The 22,778-nt window shown below is 41.1% G+C and overlaps 1 protein-coding gene and 1 pseudogene across 4 annotated transcripts in view; both read right to left on the bottom strand.

Moving 5' to 3' along the window:
* Positions 1-7,461: 7,461 nt before the first annotated feature.
* LOC101082625 lies at positions 7,462-9,153 on the bottom strand (annotated as a pseudogene).
* Positions 9,154-10,300: 1,147 nt separating this feature from the next.
* IQGAP2 (IQ motif containing GTPase activating protein 2) overlaps positions 10,301-22,778 on the bottom strand; it is a 299,037-nt gene continuing 286,559 nt past the window's right edge. For all 4 annotated transcript variants that reach the window (XM_011284171.4, XM_019835765.3, XM_019835759.3 and 1 more), the window contains 4 exons: positions 20,560-20,720; positions 18,450-18,587; positions 17,280-17,388; positions 10,301-11,244 (listed from right to left, as the gene is read on the bottom strand). In XM_011284171.4, coding sequence (XP_011282473.3) covers positions 11,131-11,244; positions 17,280-17,388; positions 18,450-18,587; positions 20,560-20,720 — 522 coding nt within the window. In that variant the 3' untranslated portion in view covers positions 10,301-11,130. The remainder of the gene's footprint in view (positions 11,245-17,279; positions 17,389-18,449; positions 18,588-20,559; positions 20,721-22,778) is intronic.

Below are 22,778 nucleotides of genomic sequence, written 5' to 3'. Positions count from 1 at the left end.
TAAAAGTGTCTTCAGCCTCCCCTTCTAAGAACCATGTATCCATGATGACCCCTGTTAAAAGTTTCTGTCCATCATTCAAGGGTTTGTATCCACATACAAGTATATATATGTATATCCTTAAAATAACAATGGGATAAAACTACGAGTACACTTTAAAAGTTCAACTATGTCATTGGTGGAAAATGGTTTTAACCATTTTACAAAACTGAAGTTTAAAAGGACACTCTTTCGGTTAGTCATTAGAACAGAATGCACAGAGTGCTGAAACTCAGGCTTCATTCTTTGTGTATATTAGCCAGATTGAAGCATCCTTTACAGTGGGGCCGAGACATAGTGAACAAGGGTGGAGAGTGGAACAGAATGAGGCATTTTCTTCCTCCCTTTAGTGTTTTCTATAGGTTGTGGATTGCTCATTGAACAGTCACTAAAAACCTACCTTCGGAAACAGTGGTTTTAACTTTTATCACACACAGTGCAGATTCCTGAACCTCATTCCAGACCTATGAAATCAGATTCTACATTTTTGACAAGCAGCCCCAGGTGATGGTGATGTCTGGGGGTGCCTAGCCAAAGTTTAGACAAATGTAATTCTAAGACAGTGGTTCTCAAACTTTAAGCATGGATCAGAGTCATCTGGAAGATTTGTTAAACCACAGTGCTGGACCTCATCTCCAGAGTTTTTGATTCTGTAGGTCTGGGGTGTGGTCTGAAAATTTGCATTTAAAAAAAATTTTTTTTAACGTTTATTTATTTTTGAGACAGAGAGAGACAGAGCATGAACGGGGGAGGGTCAGAGAGAGGGAGACACAGACTCTGAAACAGGCTCCAGGCTCTGAGCTGTCAGCACAGAGCCCGACGTGGGGCTCGAACTCACGGACCGTGAGATCATGACCTGAGCCAAAGTCGGACGCTTAACTGACTGAGCCACCCAGGTGCCCCTGAAAATTTGCATTTTTAACGAGTTCTCAGGTGGTGCAGATGCTGAAGATGATGGGGCAAGGGCAGGTGGGAGGGACACACTTTGAAAACTGCTCTGAGAGATAAAAAGAACTAAACAGGATTTCATATAGTTTGTGTGAGTTTTTTTAGATTACACAATATTTCAGGGCGCCTGGGTGGCTCAGTTGGTTGAGCATCCGACTTCAGGCTCAGGTCGTTATCTCGAAGTTCTTGGGTTCTGCCCTGCATCTGGCTCACTACAGTCAGCCCAGAGCTCCTTTCGGTTCCTCTGTGCGCCTCCCTCATTCGCGCGTGTGTGCTCCCTCTCAAAAGTAAATAAGCATTAAAAAAAATAAATTACACATTTCAAGCATCGAAAAGTATACCCATGGGCTTACAACCTGGCATTAACATGTATATGTATATGTATATGTATATGTATATGTATATGTATATGTATATGTATATGTATATGTATATGTATATATATCTTGTACTCGTTAGGCTTTTTTTTTTGGTACCCTTTTCTGATTTCATTTTTTCCTGCCCAAAAGAGTAACCTTTTTATTCATGTTTTTTTGTACCATTGGTACATTTGTGTTTCAAAAAAAAAAAAGTATTGCTTTGTATGTTCTATATACTTATATAAAGAGTAACATACTTTAGGAATACTTCTGTAGTTTTCATTTTTCTAGATTTACCTGGTTGTATATGTATATCTAATTCTTTTTAAACTCTTTATAGTATGCCTTTGTACATAGAGCATTTTATTCTTCTAACACTATTTTATCTGAAGTTTTGTCCAATTTATTTCACACAACATATTTTTGCTTTATTTTCCATGATTAATCTGGCCAGAGGTTGGAAATGACTCTTTTCCAATGCCCGTCTTTTTGTTTTGTTGCTTTTATTGTTTATTTTCATTGTCATTAATTTTCACATAGGCTTTTTATCATTTCTTTCTACTTTCTTTGAATTTACTATTATTCTCCCAATGTTTTGAACTGATTGCTTAGTTTAATTTTCACTCCTCCCTCAAGTAAACATTTCATCTGCATTTTGTATGTTTTGATGTGCATATATATGGCAATTCAGGTGAAAATATTTTGTCAATTTCACTAACTCTTCCTCAATCCATTCATTATTGGAAGTTTTGACTGGCTTCCTGATTAATTCTTTTTTGTTTGTTTTTAGACAGAAGGGGAGAGAGTGGGCGAGCAGGGGAGAGGGGCAGAGGGAGAGAGAGAATCTTAAGCAGGCTCCACAGTCAGTCCATGCCCAACACAGGGCTAGATCCCACAAACCTGGGATCATAACCTAAGCCGAAATTAAGACTAGGACACTTAACTAAGGCACCCAGGTGCCCTGCTTTATGATTAATTTCTAATTTTATATTATGGTCTGCTGGTAATGTTCTGTTTTCTGGTGGGTTTTTTTTTTTTTTTTTTGCATACTCTACAAAATTCCTTTAATATTTGTGTGCTCCTTAGAGCTTTTGAAAAAGATCTCTCTCTATTTGTTTCATATCATCCATACCAAAATCCCTTCGTTGACAGTTTTAGAGCAAATGTGTGCAGTTTCCACAGGTAGAAAATCTACCTAACCAAACACTACAGCGGTTCCCTAACACGTTGATTTTGGTCAGTTGTGAAATCTCAACACTGCAGCATTATTCATACTGAAATCATCTGACACTGACTCCTGGTTTTTATTTTCTCTGTTTGAACTTACCTGGTACCTAATAGTGTGAGTCATTAGCTATCCTTTTACAGTGTTTGTGGTATTTAATACTGTTTTAAAACAAATGTGACACAGGGGCGCCTGGGTGGTGAAGTTGGTTAAGCGTCCGACTTCAGCCAGGTCACGATCTCGCGGTCTGTGAGTTCGAGCCCCGCGTCAGGCTCTGGGCTGATGGCTCGGAGCCTGGAGCCTGTTTCCAATTCTGTGTCTCCCTCTCTCTCTGCCTCTCCCCCGTTCATGCTCTGTCTCTCTCTGTCCCAAAAATAAATTAAAAAACATTGAAAAAAATTAAAAAAAAAATAAAACAAATGTGACATAAAATGGTGAAAGAAAACAAAATTTTAATGTTTACTTTTGGGAGAGAGAGAGAATGCACAGGCATGGGAGGGGCAGAGAGAGAGGGAAATAGAGGATCTGAAAAGCAGAGAGCCCTATGGGGGGGGCTCAACTCCACGAACCGTGAGATCATGACCTGAGCCGCAGTCAGATATTTAACCAACTGAGCCACCAGGTGCCCCCAAAAGGTGAAAATTTTAATCGCAAGATGATATGAAAGCAGTTTGTTTTAAACCCTTTACATGATCTACCTGCTTCAGGTATCATGGTTATTGCTTCTCTATTTGAAGCCCTCCAAAGACAACAAGATATTCAAGAACTTCCTTAGCAATTTCTTTTTGGAAGATAATGGTGGTGATACCAGGGCTCATATCTCATATGAAATAAAATCAAGTTGTATTCAAACTAGGTATGACATACTCCAGGTTCTGTGCAGATATCTCCATATTTGTTTTTGAAGCAGATGGGTCTGTAATCAAGGTACAAGCTAGTCAATACGAGACCCATTCCTGCCTTTTGTTGTTACAAATCTGCATTCGTATTTTGAGTTTAGAAATAAAATTAAACTCTCATAATGGGTCAACATGTGTATTTCCACTAATTACACCATGGATAGAATGGTAGACTATCCCTTTGGTTGGGGTGCTAAGAAAAGGTCAAATTCAGTATCTATTAAAAAGAAAACAACTGGGGCGCCTGGGTGGCTCAGTCGGGTAAGCATCGACTTTGGCTCAGGTCATGATCTCACAGTTCGTGAGTTCGAGCCCCGCATTGGGCTCTGTGCTGGCAGCTTAGAGCCTGGAGCCTGCTTCAAATTCTATGTCTCCCTCTCTCTCTGCTCCTCCCCCGCTCATGCTCTGTCTCTCTCTCCTTCAAAAGTAAATAAAAACATTGATAAAAAAATTAAAAAGAAAATAAAAAGAAAACAACTACAAAAACTTTTGTTCCAGTTTTATTTTTTTTAAATTTTTTTTTAACGTTTATTTATTTTTGAGACAGAGAGAGACAAAGCATGAACGGGGGAGGGTCAGAGAGAGAGGGAGACACAGAATCTGAAACAGGCTCCAGGCTCTGAGCGGTCAGCACAGAGCCCGACGTGGGGCTCAAACTCAGGGACGCAGGGCTCGAACTCAGGGACGGGGAGATCGTTACCTGAGCCAAAGTCGGACGCTTAACCGACTGAGCCACCCAGGCGCCCCTGTTCCAGTTTTATAAGGTGAACTCAGTATCTTTTACTTCTCCTATTCATATTCTGTATTAGTTTTGGTTTTCCAGAAAAACAAAACCAACAGTCTACATCTATCATCTGTCTATATCATGTATATAGATATACACATATAGATATACATATATAAATCTTCTCTTAAATACATATAAGGCTCGCATGGTTAGAGAGGCTCGGAAGTCCCACAACCTGCTGTCTGTAAGCTGGAAGAACCATAACAGCTGGTGGTATAGTTCAGTCCCAGCCCAAAGGCATGAGGACCAGGGGAACTAATGGCATAACTCCCATTCTGAGACTGAGGCTGCCGGTGTGAATTCCAGAGTCGGAGGCCTGAGAACCTGTGTAAAGGCAGGAGACAGAAGGCCCAGGTGGGGGGTGGGGGAGCGGGAGGTTTTGCCTTCCTGTGCCCTTTTGTATTTGAGCTCTCAACAGATTAGAAGATGCCTGTCCACAAACGTGAAGGGATCTTTACTCAGTCCGCACCTTCAAAAGTTAATCTCTTCTGGAAACACTCTCACAGACACATCCAGAAATAGTGTTTTTTTAACCAGTTATCTGGGCATCCCTTAGCCCTATCAAATGGACACATAACATTAACCATCACACCGTCCGCTGCATTTTAGGTCAGAAGTTTTATACTCTAAGGAAAACAAGGGTGAGGCAACCTAGAAAATCTGTATGAACCCCTTTATTTGGAGACTGACTTGAGAGCATATGCGTTGTCAGAATGAGATGGTCACTAGCTGCTCCATTCACAGCAGGGCCGACCTAAAGCAAGACTGTGACTCCCGAGGGACAGGGGGGTGGTGAGGTCTGCCTCCTTCCCAGCCCATCAGATCCAGTCTTTGAGTCCCCACCTCTGCACCACGTACGAGGCATGGCCAGGCTCTGGACTTAGAGCAGTGGCTAAGACAGCCTCTGTCCTCTGGAACTCAGAGGATGATTTTGAGAGCTCTATCTTAACCTGCTACTAAATCCAGGTTTCAGTAACAGAGGCAATAGGTTTTCAAAAGCTTATCAGCAGTGTATCATCCATTCTTAGCAGAATTTCTTAAAATATAGGCAGCTATCACCATTGAGAGTCCTGTGGTTCACCTCTGGGGACATTTGAGGAGTACCACAAATCCCTACTTAACCGCAGCCAAAGTTTTAAAAATTGCATCATGAATAGCCCCTCTAATTAGAACTCAACCACACACACATACACTATGTGTGTATCGTCACAGTTCTGGTCTCTCAATAACTTAAGGGAGACATGTCAGGTCAGACAAGGGTCACAATGAGGTGGTCTCTTTCTTTACCACAAACTTCCAGAATATTAAGTATGCACAGGTTTTCCCTCTCTTGGAGATGACTAGGACACATTGTTCGAGAGGAGCTAGAATGCTGCTTAAGGTCTAGGTGCTAAAAAGTACAGTTCAAGGTAGCACGGACTCTAAACCTTGCAACAATACCATTTTTTAATAGTGGAAACACGACTAGACATACATCAAAGTCAAGGAGTCAGATATACAAAAATGAAGTTATAGTTTCAATTGGTTAAGTGTTTCAAAAGCAAAAAACATTTTTTTTTTCTTTTTCCCCCTGAGTAAGAAAAGCTATGAGTTCTGGGGAGGAAGCTGGTGGAGGGTAGCAGAGTGTAATGCTCCAAAATATGCCTTTTGGCATATGGCTTATTTTGAAGTGATGATTTTTCGAAACTAACGACACAGGACAAGCTCTGCAAGCAGAAGTAATCCTTTTGTAACGGCAGTTTACACATATAGATTTTACACTGGAGCCCTATTATCAGACATTCCTTCTTCACCTGGCTTATGTTCCAGGTGGGGCAAATTTGAGCAAACATTTCCTCTTACCACTTTCCCATGAATTGCACTCTCCACCCGCCATCCACCCCCACCATCCTTCTTCTTCTTCTTTTTTTTTTTTAATGTATGTTTACCTTTTGCCTTTAGCTGAAGATAGTAAGGTGGGGGCTTGGGCTATTTCCAGGAGTGTTTCTTAGTTTTCCTGCGTATACATGAGGTATGTATTTTAAACTTGTATTTGTTTTTTTTTCCTCCGTAATTTACTTTGGCAGAGCAAAAGTGAGAGTGTGGGGGAGGGGCAGAGAGGGAGAGAGAGAATCCCAGGCAGGCTCCAGGCCCACCATGGAAGTTACCGCCGTGAGATCATGACGTGAGTCAAAATCAAGAGTCGGATACTTAACCGACAGAGCCACCCAGGCACCCTTCTCTTGATAATTTATTACAGAGCGTCTCAGCCAAGAAGCACTCAGAAGGAGAGAGGGAAAATTATTTTTCTTCCTCTACAGTGGTTAGGAGTCTTTACTGGCTTAGGGTTATAAGACACAGTGGTCCGCTGGCTTGGGGTTCAGTGCTCCTGGGAGGGGTATAGGCCTTGGTTCCAACCATATCTACATCCATGCCTCTGCTGGTTTCTTCTTGTTCACGCTCCATCACATTTCTTCTCTGGGTCACCCGTTCACTCATGTGCCTTAAAGATCTCAAGTAGCAGTTGGTAGTATCTTCAACAATAAATAGCCTTACCGGGGCGCCTGGGTGGCTGAACTGGTAAAGCGTCTGACTTTAGCTCAGGTCATGATCTCATGGTGAGTTAGAGCCCCGAATTGGGCTCAGTGTTGACAGCTCAGAGCCTGGAGGCTGCTTCAGATTTGTGTCTCCCTCTCTCTCAGCCCCTTCCCTCCCCAATGCTCTCTCTCAAAAACAAACATTGAAAAAAAAATTAAAAACAAAAAACAATAGCCTTACCATGTCGGCCAAGGGAGAGAAAACATGCACTGCTTTCCTTGACGGTACTGGCATGATACGAAGGTATATATTAATAAAGACTCAAGCATAATGCTCAGTCTCGGAATAAGACAAACTCCCTTCAGAAATACTATGAAACGTTAGCTTTTGCCTCTAAACATTTTTCCTTAACTTTGGCTCCTTCTACACATTTCCACTAAAAATCCTTCCTGGAGCACAGAGGAGGAAGCTTAATCTACCTCCCACCGTCCCTGGATCCTGTTCCTCACGTACTGTAACTGCAGGGAAGATGAGGTTTCTTCACAAGATGGGCCCTACACAAGATGCATGTTTATTTGATTCCTTTTAGGTATGCAGGTCTGTGTTAAGGTTAACACATTACAAAAATGTACACATTCACAAACTGTTAAGATAGCGAGCATTTTGACAGAGCATTTCCTCTTTTTTTTCTTCTCATTAAACTTTTGTTTTAATGGGTCTCAAAATTCTGTGACAGATTTTTTGGTCAAGTTGTTTCCATTAAAAAGTACTGATTTTAAAAACTAGTAACTCAAAACTGCCACACACACACACACACACACACACACACACACACACACACACAGCAAATGGTCCACAAAACGTTCTCCTTTCCTTCTGAAGGTTTTATGGTGCATTGTTATCATTACCCAGTCTTTTACTATTAAACTTAAATGGCCAATTGGCACAACAGTTCTGAGACTGTTCTCCCACCACTTATTAAGACTGGGGTGGCAGGGATTGGGGACAATAATCATTTAGCCTTCTGAGCTTTCTGGGCAGGCTTGGTGACCTTGCCAGCTCCAGCTGCCTTCTGTCCACTGCTTTGATGACACCCATAGCAACGATCTGTCTCACGTCATGAACAGCAAAACGGTCCAGAGGAGGAGAGTCAGAGACGTTCCCAACACACATGGGCTTGCCAGGAACCATATCAACGATGGTAGCATCACCAGATTTCAAGAACTTGGGACCATCTTCCAGCTTTTTTCCAGAATGATGATCAATCTTCTCATTCCGCTCAGTGAACTTGCAGGCGATGTGAGCTGTGTGACGGTCCAGCACAGGTACATAACCGGTACTGATTTGGCCCGGATGGTTCAGGATTATCGCCTGAGCCGTGAAGCCAGCTGCTTCCATTGTGGGTCATTTTTGCTATCACCAGCCACATTGCCACGATGGACATCTTTGACAGATAGGTTCTTGACATTGAAGCCCATGTTGCCCCCAGGAAGAGCCTCACTCAGAGCTTCCTGGTACATTTCAACAGACTTTACTTTAGTTGTAACATTGACTGGAGCAAAAGTGCCCACCATGCCTGGTTTAAGAACACCAGTCTCCACTCGACCCACAGGGACAGCACCAATGCCACCAATTTTGTAGACATCCTGGAAGGGCAGACGCAAGGGCTTGTCAGTTGGACGAGTTGGTGGCAGAATGCAATCCAGAGCTTCAAGCAGTGTGGTTCCACTGGCACTGCCATCTTTACGGGTGACTTTCCATCTCTTGAACCAGGGCGTGTTAGCACTTGTCGCCAGCATGTTGTCACCTTTCCAACCAGAAATTGGCACAAACGCCACTGTGTCGGGGTTGTAGCCAATTTGCTTACTGCAGGTGCTGACTTCCTTAACGATTTTCTCGTATCTCTTCTGGCTGTAGGGTGGCTCAGTGGAATCCAACAAGTTGTTTTACACGCAGCGTGTAAGCCACAAGGGCATGCTCATGGGTCTGCCCACTCTTGGAGATACCTGCTTCAAATTCGTCAACATCAGCAGCAACGATCAGCTCAGCACAGTCGGCCTGGGATGTGCCTGTAATCGTATTTTTGATAAAGTCTCTGTGTCCTGGGGCATCAATGGTAGTCACACAAGACTTGCTGGTCTCAAATTTCCACAGGGAGATATCAATGTTGTTACCATGTTCACATTCGACTTTCAGTTTATCTGAGACCCAGGCGTACTTGAAGGAGCCCTTTCCCATCTCAGCAGACTCCTCAAATTTTTTTGATAGTTCTTGTGTTGATCCCACCACATTTGTAGATCAGATGACCAGTAGTGTAGACTTACTCTCTTTGCTAAAAATATGTACAGCTGGACATAATCACTCAAGTGGCAGATTCTACTTTTGAAAATTTGAACTTTCTGGGGTGCCTGGATGGCTCAGTCAGTTAAACGTCTCTTAATTTTGGCTTGGGTCATGATCGCATGGTCTGTGAGATTGAGCCCCACATTGGGCTCTGCAGGGACAGCACAAAGAGCTTGCTTGGGATTCTCTCTCTCCTCTCTCTGCCCCCCTCCGCCCCCCTCTGATCTCTTTCAAAAGATTTAAAAAAAGTTTGAAAATTTGTAATTTCCAAATTCTATTGATCTCACACTAAACTTAAAGTTCATTTTTGTTAAATGAGCTTAAGTTACACTGAGAAATATTTTGTAATCCCTATGAAAAATAAAGCCTGTTGAATGAATAAACAGAATCCCAAGTATCAGGGGGCTCCAGCCTGAGAGTCTGAATCACTACTGTCATGAAGATAGCTAGCTAACCTGTCCCCAGGAATCACTCTTTCTTTTATTAATAGTATCACCTCTCTTACCCCAGTTTAAAAAATTTTTTATTTTTTTTAGTTTTTTGAGAGAGAGAGAAGGGGTGGGGTAGAGAGAGAGAGGGGGAGAGAGAGAGAATCCCAAGCAGGCCCCACACTGTCAGTGCAGAGCCACATTCGGTGCTAGAACCCACGAACTGCGAGATTACGATCTGAGCCAAAACCAAGAGTCAGAAGCTTAAAGGACTGAGCCACCCAGGTGCCTCACCTCAGCTTTTAATTGAGAACAGGGCTGCCTGATTAAAAGATCTTATTTCCCAGGCTCTATTGAAGCTGGCTGTGGCTGCATGACTAAGTTTTGGTCAATCAGATGTGAGAAGTGACTCAAATTACTTAAAACAAAATGGCATGCCCTGGACTTCTTTCTCCCTTCAGTGATAAAGACAGAGCCAAGTGGCCAGCTTGGGTCTCTAAACAATCTTGTAAGCCCGCTCACTTACCTCTGAACTGATGAATCTGACAAAAACAAACTTCTTATTTCAGTAACAGCTGAAAGGACGTGTAACCGACTGGGCGCCCCAGCCACAGGGTTTTGTAATCCCTCGGTTACAGCTTTTTAGTCTGCACCCTAACAAGTACAGCTGTCGACACGTTATTTCTTTTCCTGGTAAGCCCCACCAAGAACCTTCTACCCACAAAATGATTTCGTATTAGGACACCTAAAAAGTCCAATTCATGTAATTCAGTTAACATTTATTTTACATAAAACAATTTTCAAAGAATACATTTAAAAACCATCTAGATACTGATTTTATTGCATTACAAAAAATTGAGAGGCACAATTGAAGTATTCAAATAAACTGTGAGGGGCGGAGGTGGGGGCTTAAGCTCGCTATCCATGGTGCTCCTTAGTCACTTAAAGGCTCTGGGAACAAGAGCCTTTACCACAAGGCAGTAGTGCACTTCATTTAGTAGGAATAAATCACATAAAATATATAATTTTATACAGAAAGTGTTATTGTACTGTCACTTTCAATTACTTATAAAAACTTCATTTTGAATTGCACAAAAGTTCTTTAAAATTGGTAACTCCCAGAAGGCAGGGCTTAGAACAAAGTATCTGTGTAAATAATTCATTACAAATAATTAGGTTTCCATTTCTCCAAAGAAACAAATCTATGAAGGATGACATTCAAACGGGACATTTAAAATTATTTTTTCATAGGAAAATAGGTCTACAGATTTGTCTCTAAGTCAGCTAAACTTATTTTTTCCCTACTTTAAAACAAATCACAGATTGCCAAAGTTTTAAGCCAGAGTACCTATACCACAGCATAATGTGGAAGTGTTTCCATCAATTCATTTTTTGTATTATTCTACCATCGTATCAAATTATCAAAAAGGCACATGGGTACATTCTTCAGAACAGTTTTGGTCATTTAAGAAAAAAAAAAACCCACACATTTGTAAGCAGTGATTTCAATCATGTTTAACAACAAAAATATTAAGCAGATTCATCTCAATCCAGGTGATACAGATTCCATGACACTTCTGTAGGCACTTCACTTTCCATAGAATTTCTTGTTCAGCAGGTAGATGAGAAGGTTTACATTCACTTTAACCTTATCAAACATTTTCATTACAGCTACGCCTTCATACTGCATCTGGAGTAAATCCTGAAAGTGTAAGGGACATCATTAAATCTCAAATTTAACATTTTGCGTGCTTAAGAACATTCTTAAAAAAACATTCTAGAAGAATCTGTCGACAAAAATAGATTCAGTTGACCTAGTGACCTCTGTGGAGGTTCTAAAGTTTCAGTGTGCATCGGGATCATTTGGTTAAAAACACAAGCTAGTTAAAACACAGATTGTTGGGCCCCATGCACTGGAAGTTCTGACTTTGTAGCTCTGGGGTAAGGCCCAAGAATATGCATTTTAACAAGGTCCCGTGTGATGATGGTATTGATGGTCTGAGTGCCATACTTTGAGAAGCACCTACCAAAATGAAAGAAAACAGATTTTTAGAATTGATGAGCACTGTATGAAAGAAAACCATCATCAAGTTAATATCAGATACGTAACTGTAACTTTTAAAAATTATTTATTTTAGAGAGAGGGAGCTTGCACGTAGAGGGGGAGGGGGAGAGAGAGAGAATCTGAAGCAGGCTCCATGCCCAGCGCAGAGCCCCATATAGGGCTTGATCTTAGGACCCTGAGATCATTACCTGAGCTGAAATCAAGAGTCAGATGCTTTACTGACTGAGTCACCCAGGCAGCCCCGTAATTATAATTTTAATTGAAACATTCAAAATACAGATAATCCAGCAGGATGGGGCATATCCTTTAGACAGTGGTGTTTCTTTTTACAGTGGTGTTTCTTTTTCTTTCTTTCTTTTTTTTTTTTGAGACAGAGGGCACAAGTGAGTGAGGGGGAGAGACAGGGGAGGGGAAGGGAGAGGGGTGGGGGCAAAGAGAAGGGGAGAGAGAGAACTGGGGCTCATCCGAAGAGGGAGTCGAGCTCACCTGATATGGGGCTCAACCTCATGAACCTTAAGATCATGACCTGAGCCAACTGAGCCACCCAGGTGCCGCAAGAACAGTGGTGTTTTCTAAAGTGAAGTAAGCAAGGCTATCCCTTGGGGAGCAAAAAGAGTATGAGAACTCCCATTTAGTATTTTCTCTCATTCTTTAAACACTTAAATTTTGTGTATATATTTTACAAAGTATATTTTGAGTCTAGTAGTAGGAACACGTATACTTTATTTAAAAACATTTTTTTAATGTTTTTATTTATTTTTGGAGGAGAGAAAGAGCATGAGGGTGGGAGGGGCAGAGAGAGAGGACACAGAATCTAAAACAGGCTCCAGGCTCTGAGCTGTCAGCATGAACATGTATACTTTATAAATAAGTATGTAAAGTGAGGATAAATGCTCATGTTATTTACTGAAGTTGTGGACTACAATTTGGAGAGCAGTGTACAAAGCTAGTCTTTCCTGATCTAGACTACTTTGTGTTCCTGTACTGAGAACAAGCCCTTATTCTCACATCAGTCTATCGTTCTATGTTTCACTGCCACCACATAATCAAAGGACATCAACTCTTGCTAGAATTAGTAACTGGGTCACACTAATCATATGCATGAGATTAAGGAGCAATGTCTCACAATAACATAGAACAGGGGGGCTTCCCCAAATAGAAGATATCATTCTTGAACTGCCCTAGACTAATACCCGGACCTCGTTTTCTTGTTCCTAGCTCTGGAAACTTGTTTTTTTTTTTTTTTTCATGTTTTATTTATTTTGATAGAGAAAGAGAGAAAGAGAGAAAGAGAGAGAGAGAGAGAGAGAGAGAGAGAGAGAGAGAGAGAGAGGCAGGCAGGCAGGGAGAGAGGGGGAGAGAGTCCCAATCAGGCTCTGCACTATCAGCACAGAGCCTGATGTGGGGCTCGATCCCACATAACATGAGATCATGACCCGAGCTGATATCAAGAGTTGGATGCTCAACTGAATGAGCCACCTAGGTGCCCCAGGAAACTTCTTGGTTCCTAATGATAATGCCTTGTATCTCTATTAAGCAAGGCCACCTGCACAAGTTGGAATCATCTTTGAGAGAACTTTAGCTGTTGCCAGCGTCCCCCTCCACCTCCTCACATTCCTCCAACTGTACTCAAAATGAGAGACACCTGTAGGTGTCTGCAGGGGAAGCAGCTGGGCCCCTAAGGTGGGGAGCAATGATAATGATTGTACTTGTGGACGGAAGATCAGATTTGAGACTTAGCCCCGCCATTTGCTATCTTATGATCCTGCGACATCACACCACCTCTCTGAAGTTGTTTTGTTTGTGTAAATTGGGACAACACTGCTAATTTCACAAGGGTGCTATTGGACATAGGAGATCAAAGTCCACAAGCCATTTGTAGGGGCCCATGCTTTGTCAAGATCAACTGTAATCCTGGGCGAGGGGCAATGGAGCAGACTGACGAACAACTTGGACTCCAGCTGCCTCTTGTATAATGAATTCCCTGAACCTCAGCTCTTCATCTGGGAAGGGAACGGCGTCACCCCGTAGCCCTTGATAAACACTGAACATTATTTGTGGGAGCAGAACATCTTAAGTCGCACCCACCTGTTAGGTATACTGCTGACAGCTGCAGGATACAATTACGACATAATATTTAGGAAGTGAGGAAGGAGGGGAGAAGAAGACCCAGAAACATAATGTTAGAAGGGATCTCCCTTAGTTCTCTTAGAAATTTCTGTCCTTTTGCCAGTTTTTGTCTCACACTAAAGACCCGGCCATCAGGTAATTCACTTGTTAATGTAATTGTCTGAAAGCCATAAATATAAACAGAAGTCTGACTTTATTAGATGCTGGGCTGGCTACTGGGGCATTCAACCCGTACAGAGTGTAATGCTCTGCTCTCACCATCTTGAGACGCTCAATAATTCTGAATAAGGGGCTGTACCTTTTCATTCTGTACCAAGCCCCACAAGTTATGTAGTTAGCCCTGGTGACATGTTCATGACATTAAAAATCTGGGGTGTATGAGTTATCTGTATGCAGCGAAGGAGTAACATTTTACAATCAATTCTGTGTACAGATGAATGGCATGAAGAGTTAATCCTACCGCATGCTGAAACCTTAACAAAGGAGCAAATGAAGCTTGGTATTTGCACCAGTGTTCAAAGGAAGTGCCCTGGAATTCCTGAGGTCTCTCTGAACAGGTGTGTCCCTGTCACTTGGGATTCATCTGTCCAGTTGATGCTGATTGGTCTTGGGTCATTTCCTTCTTGACAAACACATGATACGTTTTTGCCACTTCTAAAGAAGAGTGACTAACGAAGGCACATCCCTAGCAGCACTCTCTTTACTCTTCCCGTATTTATCTAAATGGTACATAAAGTAACTCAAGCTTTTCAGTTAAATTGTTAGATGGCTACATTTACTGGCATTTAAAAATAAGTAGAAAATAATGCTGTTTTACTTATGTATACTTTTCACAATTACTCATTATCTCTCGTTTTCTCTCTGGACTCTAACTCACTCCATTATCTCAATGGCCCTTATCATACTCCTTTAGTTTTTTGTTTTTTGTTTTTTTGTAAGTTACAAGCAATGCTAGAGGGGAAAGAAGGGCAATGGCATCTGCTCCTAGGAGGGGGAAATAATTTCAGGGTTCTCAGCCAGGGGCTCAGCAGGCAGGGAGGCTAGAACTTGTCCCTTGCAGTGGCTCATCAAGATGGTTTGTGTAGATACACACAGAATACCTGGGACCCATTTTACTAGTAGTTTGGGACCCACGTAAATAGGTGTTATTTCCACTGAAAATCTCTCATGTGAAAAAGAAAAACTCAATTACATCTTTTAATTGATCCTATGCTGAGGATCAATTTGGCAGAAGATGATCTTAAGCTTTGGATTGTGTTCTCCTTTCACTTTTTTTTGGTCATTGTTGTTTTTGCCCCTTTTGTTTTTGGACATAGAAACTGGATGTCTCAGCTTCTGTTCAAGTCTATTTGGCTTAAATATGGTCCTCATGAGACAACAGCAATAATTCCGACTGTAGACGCCATGTTTCTACTTGTAGATAACTATTTTGCATGTCTTATGTGCCTAAGCATTTAACAGATTTCATAAACTAATGTAGACATGATTCTAAGCAGGAGAAAGAAGCAGAAATGAGGTCAGTAAAGTTCCAATCCTGGGGATATATAGTCTTACAAAGAAATTCAAGTTCCTTGGCACAAAAACAGACACATAGACCAATGGAATAGAATAGAAACCCCAGAACTAGACCCACAAACGTATGGCCAACTAATCTTTGACAAAGCAGGAAAGAATATCCAATGGAAAAAAGACAGCCTCTTTAACAAATGGTGCTGGGAGAACTGGACAGCAACATGCAGAAGGTTGAAACTAGACCACTTTCTCACACCATTCACAAAAATAAACTCAAAATGGATAAAGGACCTAAATGTGAGACAGGAAACCATCAAAACCTTAGAGGAGAAAGCAGGAAAAGACCTCTCTGACCTCAGCCGTAGCAATCTCTTACTCGACACATCCCCAAAGGCAAGGGAATTAAAAGCAAAAGTGAATTACTGGGACCTTATGAAGATAAAAAGCTTCTGCACAGCAAAGGAAACAACCAACAAAACTAAAAGGCAACCAACGGAATGGGAAAAGATATTCGCAAATGACATATCGAACAAAGGGCTAGTATCCAAAATCTATAAAGAGCTCACCAAACTCCACACCCGGAAAACAAATAACCCAGTGAAGAAATGGGCAGAAAACATGAATAGACACTTCTCTAAAGAAGACATCCGGATGGCCAACAGGCACATGAAAAGATGTTCAGCGTCGCTCCTTATCAGGGAAATACAAATCAAAACCACACTCAGGTACCACCTCACGCCAGTCAGAGTGGCCAAAATGAACAAATCAGGAGACTATAGATGCTGGAGAGGATGTGGAGAAACGGGAACCCTCTTGCACTGTTGGTGGGAATGCAAATTGGTGCAGCCGCTCTGGAAAGCAGTGTGGAGGTTCCTCAGAAAATTAAAAATAGACCTACCCTATGACCCAGCAATAGCACTGCTAGGAATTTATCCAAGGGATACAGGAGTACTGATGCATAGGGCCACTTGTACCCCAATGTTCATAGCAGCACTCTCAACAATAGCCAAATTATGGAAAGAGCCTAAATGTCCATCAACTGATGAATGGATAAAGAAATTGTGGTTTATATACACAATGGAGTACTACGTGGCAATGAGAAAAAATGAAATATGGCCTTTTGTAGCAACGTGGATGGAACTGGAGAGTGTGATGCTAAGTGAAATAAGCCATACAGAGAAAGACAGATACCATATGGTTTCACTCTTATGTGGATCCTGAGAAACTTAACAGGAACCCATGGGGGAGGGGAAGGAAAAAAAAAAAAAAAAGAAGTTAGAGTGGGAGAGAGCCAAAGCATAAGAGACTGTTAAAAACTGAGAACAAACTGAGGGTTGATGGGGGGTGGGAGGGAGGAGAGGGTGGGTGATGGGTATTGAGGAGGGCACCTTTTGGGATGAGCACTGGGTGTTGTATGGAAACCAATTTGTCAATAAATTTCATATATAAAAAAAAAAAGAAATCCATGTTCCTAATGAAAGAAAACTTTTGGGGCATCTGGGTGGCTTAGTTCAGTTCAGCATCTGACTTTGGCTCAGGTCATGATCTTCTAGTTCATGAGTTCGAGGCCCACATTGGGCTCTCTGCTGTCAGTGCAGAGCCCACTTCAGTTCCTCTGTCCCCCTCTCTCTGTCCCTCCCCTGCTCACAAACCGCCCCCTCTCAAAAAATAAAATAAAATAAATAAAAAATAAAGAAAAACATTAAAAAAGTAAAAATAAATAAGAAAACTTTTTCGCCTCAATAGCTTTGAATACTTTTATGCTATTTTTTTCCCTCTAAGCATCAAAATGGAAACATGACTTAGAAAAGCTGACTGCTATGGTTTGCCATCTAAAAGCGTTTTAAGTTCTAACACTTTGAAAGATCAGAGCTTTCCACAAATCATCAAAGCTTAAAAGGCCAATATTGGCAAATAAGGCTTGCAGTGGTCATCTGTTACACCCCCGTGTTGTCATGAAGAGGGCAAGCCAGGGGAAGCACGCCGCACATTATAAAACTCACCCCCACTTTGCAGAAATCCCAGCTTACCTGAATATTGAGCTGTACCTTCTCCATCTCAACACCAAGGAATTTTGATCTGACATCAAAGATGCCCACATCTTCAGTAGATATGATATCAAATGTAACATTTTTAAACCTAGTGAAGAAAGAGACATTCTCATGAGGAATTGCAACTCTATGTGTAAAGCTGAAACTAGTTAACGGAATCCTACATTACCATGCTTAGTGAAAGGTCCACCGGAAAGTCCTAAGGAAGCCTCCCCAACCTCCCATCATTCCCCTTCCCCACTCTGCTCATTAAAACTAGGTTTGATAGCTCTTGTTGAGATTGTTGCCTAGAGCACCCAAGTAGATGCTTTATTACTGAAGAAATGCTATTAAATAGGGTCCTTGTTCTTAAAGAGCTTAAAATACAGTTGGAAAAATGGGGTTCGCAGATCCTGAGAATTAAATAGTGACTTAGACTGCTGAGACGCCAGTTGAATGTTTTAGATGGTGACTTTTATAGAAACTACAAAGACGAAGAAGCATTTTCTCTGAGTCAGTATGGTTGAGAGAAAAGGTTTGCTGCGATAAATGGAACAGAAGCCAGGCCTGGAGAGAGGGCAGGAGTTAGAGAGGAGCGCACATGGTGAATGTGGCTCCCTGCAACAGTGATGGGCCACAAGGCTCACAGTTCCTTGAAAAGAGAGAACCCTCGGGCACCCAGTGCGGACTGCGGAGGAGGGTTTCCATTTTCTCCTCTACATCAAACACGCACACCAGCAGCACACTGCCAGAGTGGCTCTGACCCGGGTGTTGGCACACATAGTCTGCGGCTCTGAAGTGAGAAAGATACTATTGTAAATAACTCTATCAAGACAAAAAGACAGCTTTTCATTCTCAATGCTATGACTCAGTTTTTCCCGAGAGAAGGGGGAGGCTGGCAAACCCAAATGTACTGGACCAGCCATGGGAAACACGACCTGCTCAGCACTTCATACAACCCCCGGCACTGACGCTCGGGGTCTGATGGGCAGACTAGAGATTACAATACACGTACGTCCCCGCCCTGTCATCTGTAATCAAGGGTAAGCCTTGAGAGACCAAATGAAGCTCTCTTCAAAGGCCACAGGAAACCAAAAAGAAGTGAGTCAGATTTTACGGGAGTGATTAGAGGGCATGTGTAATTCTGTGCAGATTCCAGGCCACACTCACTGGTTTGTCTGAAGGTCGTCTATCCCCAGCAGGACCCCCTTCTCATGCAGCTTTGCAGCCGTGTACCTCACTGGCTTGGCTCTCTTCGCCCCTTTCGGTTCTCCTTTTCCATCTAGTTTAATTGACCTTCGAGAATTTCTGAAACAATAAGAATAAACCACCTGTTGTCATGACGGCAAACTCAGAGGTTGTGGTGGTGCCCACCGCTGTTCATGCTTGGCCCCCACCGCCCTGAGTATGAAACTTTATTTTGTGAAAGTAGGTGGTGATTTTCCCTCGCCATAAAACCTCACTGCTGAAATGTCAGAGAAGGCTATTTACAAAGTGACCGACAGACCAGTACTTACTCCGTTTTCTCAGGCATATTGAACTAAGTGGCGATAGTAAGTCATGTCACAAGCAGCTTTGGTTCCGTAATATGAACTGCATACTCCTAAGTAAAGGTATTACTAGGACTGTTTTAGTTTATTGAATAAATACTGTGTGGCCAGCCATGCTCTAAGCGCTTTTTGAATACTGCCTCACCTTTGTAAAATCAACATTTCCATAGTGCTTGGAAATCAATTAATTCCTTTCTTATGATTTCATTTAGCTCTCATAGTAACACTTGTGAGGCTGGTACTCCTCTTGCCACCTTAAAGATGAGAAAACTTAAGTTCCAGAGTTCACTGGGCTTGGTCATAGATCACACAACGAAAGAAAGAATTAGAACGCAAATCTAGCTCGCCTCATTAGCGGCAAAGGTTGTAAAATGCCTTCAAGTGGTTGCAAGTAAAAAAAAAAAAACAAACAAAAAAACCCCAGCCCTCTAACAATCTTATTTCTACTGGGTATTATTAGCTGGATCAACTTCTTTCTCCAAGAATACAGTAATTTACAGGCTTCAAGGCAATGAATTAAAATTCAGTACTAGTGGGGCCCAAATAAGGGAAGTTTAAATTTGGTTATTTCCCTTCATCAAATCTTCTGTGATTAATGCAATTGATTATTCCATACAGCACCATTTCTTACTGCATGAAAACATTATGCTGCACATTTAAATGGGTAATTAAAATTTGATTAGTATCAGCCTTAGTCTAGTAAGTAGGAAGAACAACAATGAGCAAAGAATACTCATTAAAAGTGGCTCTGCTGTGTATAAAAAAATCTGTAATATGTATGCTAATGGGTAATGGGGAACTGCCAAATTTTGTCTTTCATGTCAATAATAATTAAAAAAAAATTTTAAACGTTTATTTTTGAGAAAGCGAGACAAACAGACTCTGAGCAGGGGAGAGGTGTGTCTAGAAGGAGACATGGAATCCGAAGCAGGCTCCAGGCTCTGGGCTGTCAGCACAGAGCCCGACGTGGGGCTCAAACCCACGAACCGTGACATTATGACCTGAGCCGAAGTTATATGCTTGACTGACAGAGCCATCCAGGTTCCCCATCAAGGATAATGTTTTAAAAGCACTAAGTAATTTAAAATCATTAGGCCACGTTCTGCTAGTAGCAAATACCTGGGGTTACCTAACATTGTTTTATTGTAAATATTCAAAAAGTAAGAGTAGCTTCAATTTTTTTTTATCATAGTGTTTGGCCTCTTTGAGTAAAAGAGACCAAAGGGAAAATGAGAGTGCTTCCCCAAGCATTAAAGCTACTTGCTTAGGGGGCGCCTGGGTGGCTCAGTCGGTTAAGCGTCCGACTTCGGCTCAGGTCATGATCTCACAGTTCGTGAGTTCAAGCCCCGTGTTGGGCTCTGTGCTGACAGCTCTGAGCCTAGAGCCTGCTTCACATTCTATGTCTCTCTCTGTCCCTTCCCTGCTCATGCTGTGTCTCTCTCTGTCTCAAAAGTAAATAAACATTAAAAAAATAAATAAATAAAGCTACTTGCTTAGAATACAACAGGTTGAGCTACATGAATTTCAATACTGATGGGCAATTAAAAAGTATCTAAATGCACTCCTGACTTCTTAGATCCCAGTAGCAAATCACGAAATCCAGATTCTAGTTTTTTGGTTATAAAAGAAAGCAAAGAGTTTGCTTCCAAACCCCATCATCCAAGTGGGTAAAATAATTGACACCCATATAAATCATGACATTACAAATGGATATAGGATTTTTAATTTACCGTCTTTTTAAGTTGTCCAAGCAAGTCTTTATGTAGGTGTCATAATAATTAATTTGCTCTTCATAAAATGCCGCCTTCTCATTAAGTGCATTCAGGGTCTGCTGAAGTTTTGCCAATTCAGCTTTTCGAAGTTTACGGTGTATTCTTTGATTTCGAATGTCCTAAAAAACAAGTAAAGGCTATGATATGACATTTAAGAAGTTTAATTTATGACACTGCCAATTTGGGACAAGAAGAACGTGGACTATGAAGTCACTGTTTGTGACTGTTAACCTGTAACTTCCCTTAGTCACCTTAATCTTTACATATATATTTATATTTATATATATTTATATAAATATATATTTTTATAATTTATATATTTATAATTTTATAATATATATTTTATAATATATATTTTTATAATTTATATATTTATAAAAATATATATTTATAAAAACATATATATATTTGTGTGTGTGTGTGTATATACATATGTTTAAGTTTAACTTAAGCAATCTCTGCACCCAACCTGGGGCTTGAACTCACGACCCCAAGATCAAGAGCTCCATATTCTACCAACTGAACCAGCCAGGTACCCCATAATCTCTGCAAACTAAGGTGCTCCCCCCTTCCTTGCTTACTTCAGACTGGCAAAGGTCACTAATTCATGTTAACAGAGATGCTAAAATGTATTTTTGTTTTGATGGAAAAGAAGGGAAGCATTTTTAGAATGACCATAAAATGAAATAGTGTTCTAAAAGGGGCATAAGGAAGACTTCAGTAGGCGATAGCAATTTCTTCAAAATGTTTTCAACATTCCACTTTGAAGAATACTTTACCTGAAAAGGTTTACATGCAATTACTGCATTCATTTTAGAAATAAAAACAAAACAAAACAAAACAAAAAAACAATGCACTTTTTAATCTGGGAAATAGTTCTTTTCTTTTCTTTTCTTTTTTTTAATCTGGGAACTATTTCTGAAGGCTTGCAAAAACAACTGAGCTCTCAAGGCTGACTGGAAAGATTTAACTTTGGTGACTACTGCTTGGATTTAAATACAGTTCCTAGAACATCACGTCGTTCAAGTTACTCACAAATTACAAGGGCTATGCTATGTTTAAACTTATAGACATAAGATTTATTTGTAATTCTAAATGGTAAATCATGAAAATCATAAAAATGATGCTTGTTTAATATTATTTTCCCTATGTGGACAAATTAAAAAACATTCCCCTAGGAATCCAGACAGACATACACATGTATGTGTAAAAACTGTCCATTAAACAGGATCTTTTGGAGGATACCTTCATGACAGCTTTTTTTAAAAGGCGAAAAAATTTTTCTACTACATATTTGCAAAGACAGATATTTTCCACCCCAGGGCTGTAGAAAGAAATGTGACTTCCCTTGAGTCACAGTCACTTAGGCTAGGAGGAATAAGCCTGTTGCCCAAAGTGACCATGACTTTCCACGGAAAAAAGAAATGGAGGTGATTTTCCACCAAGAAATTAAGACAATTTACTTTTTTTTTCTGATCACTTAACTGCTATGAACCTCCAGACCCGTTTTTAATTTGCATGTTTGGATGCAAAGAATGAAATGTTCTTTGACCCAAATATGTATTTCCTTATCCTTGGCAAACAGATCTCAGCCATATCCTGTGATGTTTCCTCACACTAATTTGAGATCCTTTTCTCAGGAAGTTTCCCAACTGTTAAAATACGGGATGAGAAAACAGAAAGCAACATCTAAGTCTCAACTGCATTTAGGGTCAATTGTTCAGAGGCAAATTCTCAGGGACAAAGAGTTATCATCTCAATGCCAGATCCTAAGAGCAATTGGGCTATATGACAACTCAAGAGAGAACTCTCATAAAACTGTCATTTAAAAAAAAATTTTTTTAAATGTTTTGTTTATTTTCGAGACAGAGAGAGACAGAGCATGAACCGGGAAGGGGCAGAGAGAGAGGGAGACACAGAATCCGAAGCAGGCTCCAGGCTCTGAGCTGTCAGCACAGAGCCCGATGCGGGGCTCGAACTCATGAACCGCGAGATCATAACCTGAGCCAAAGTTGGACACTTAACCAACTGAGCCATCCAGGCGCCCCAGAAGTGTCATTTTTAAAACTAGTAGGTATTGGGAAAAACAAAACGAAAAAACTAGTAGGTATTGGAGCGCCTGACTGGCTCAGTCAGTGGGGCATGTGACTCTTGACCTTGGTGTTGTAGGTTTGAGT

Source organism: Felis catus, chromosome A1, assembly GCF_018350175.1.
Source record: "Felis catus isolate Fca126 chromosome A1, F.catus_Fca126_mat1.0, whole genome shotgun sequence".
Lineage (NCBI taxonomy): Eukaryota > Metazoa > Chordata > Mammalia > Carnivora > Felidae > Felis > Felis catus.
This window is presented reverse-complemented; position numbering and strand designations above follow the sequence as displayed.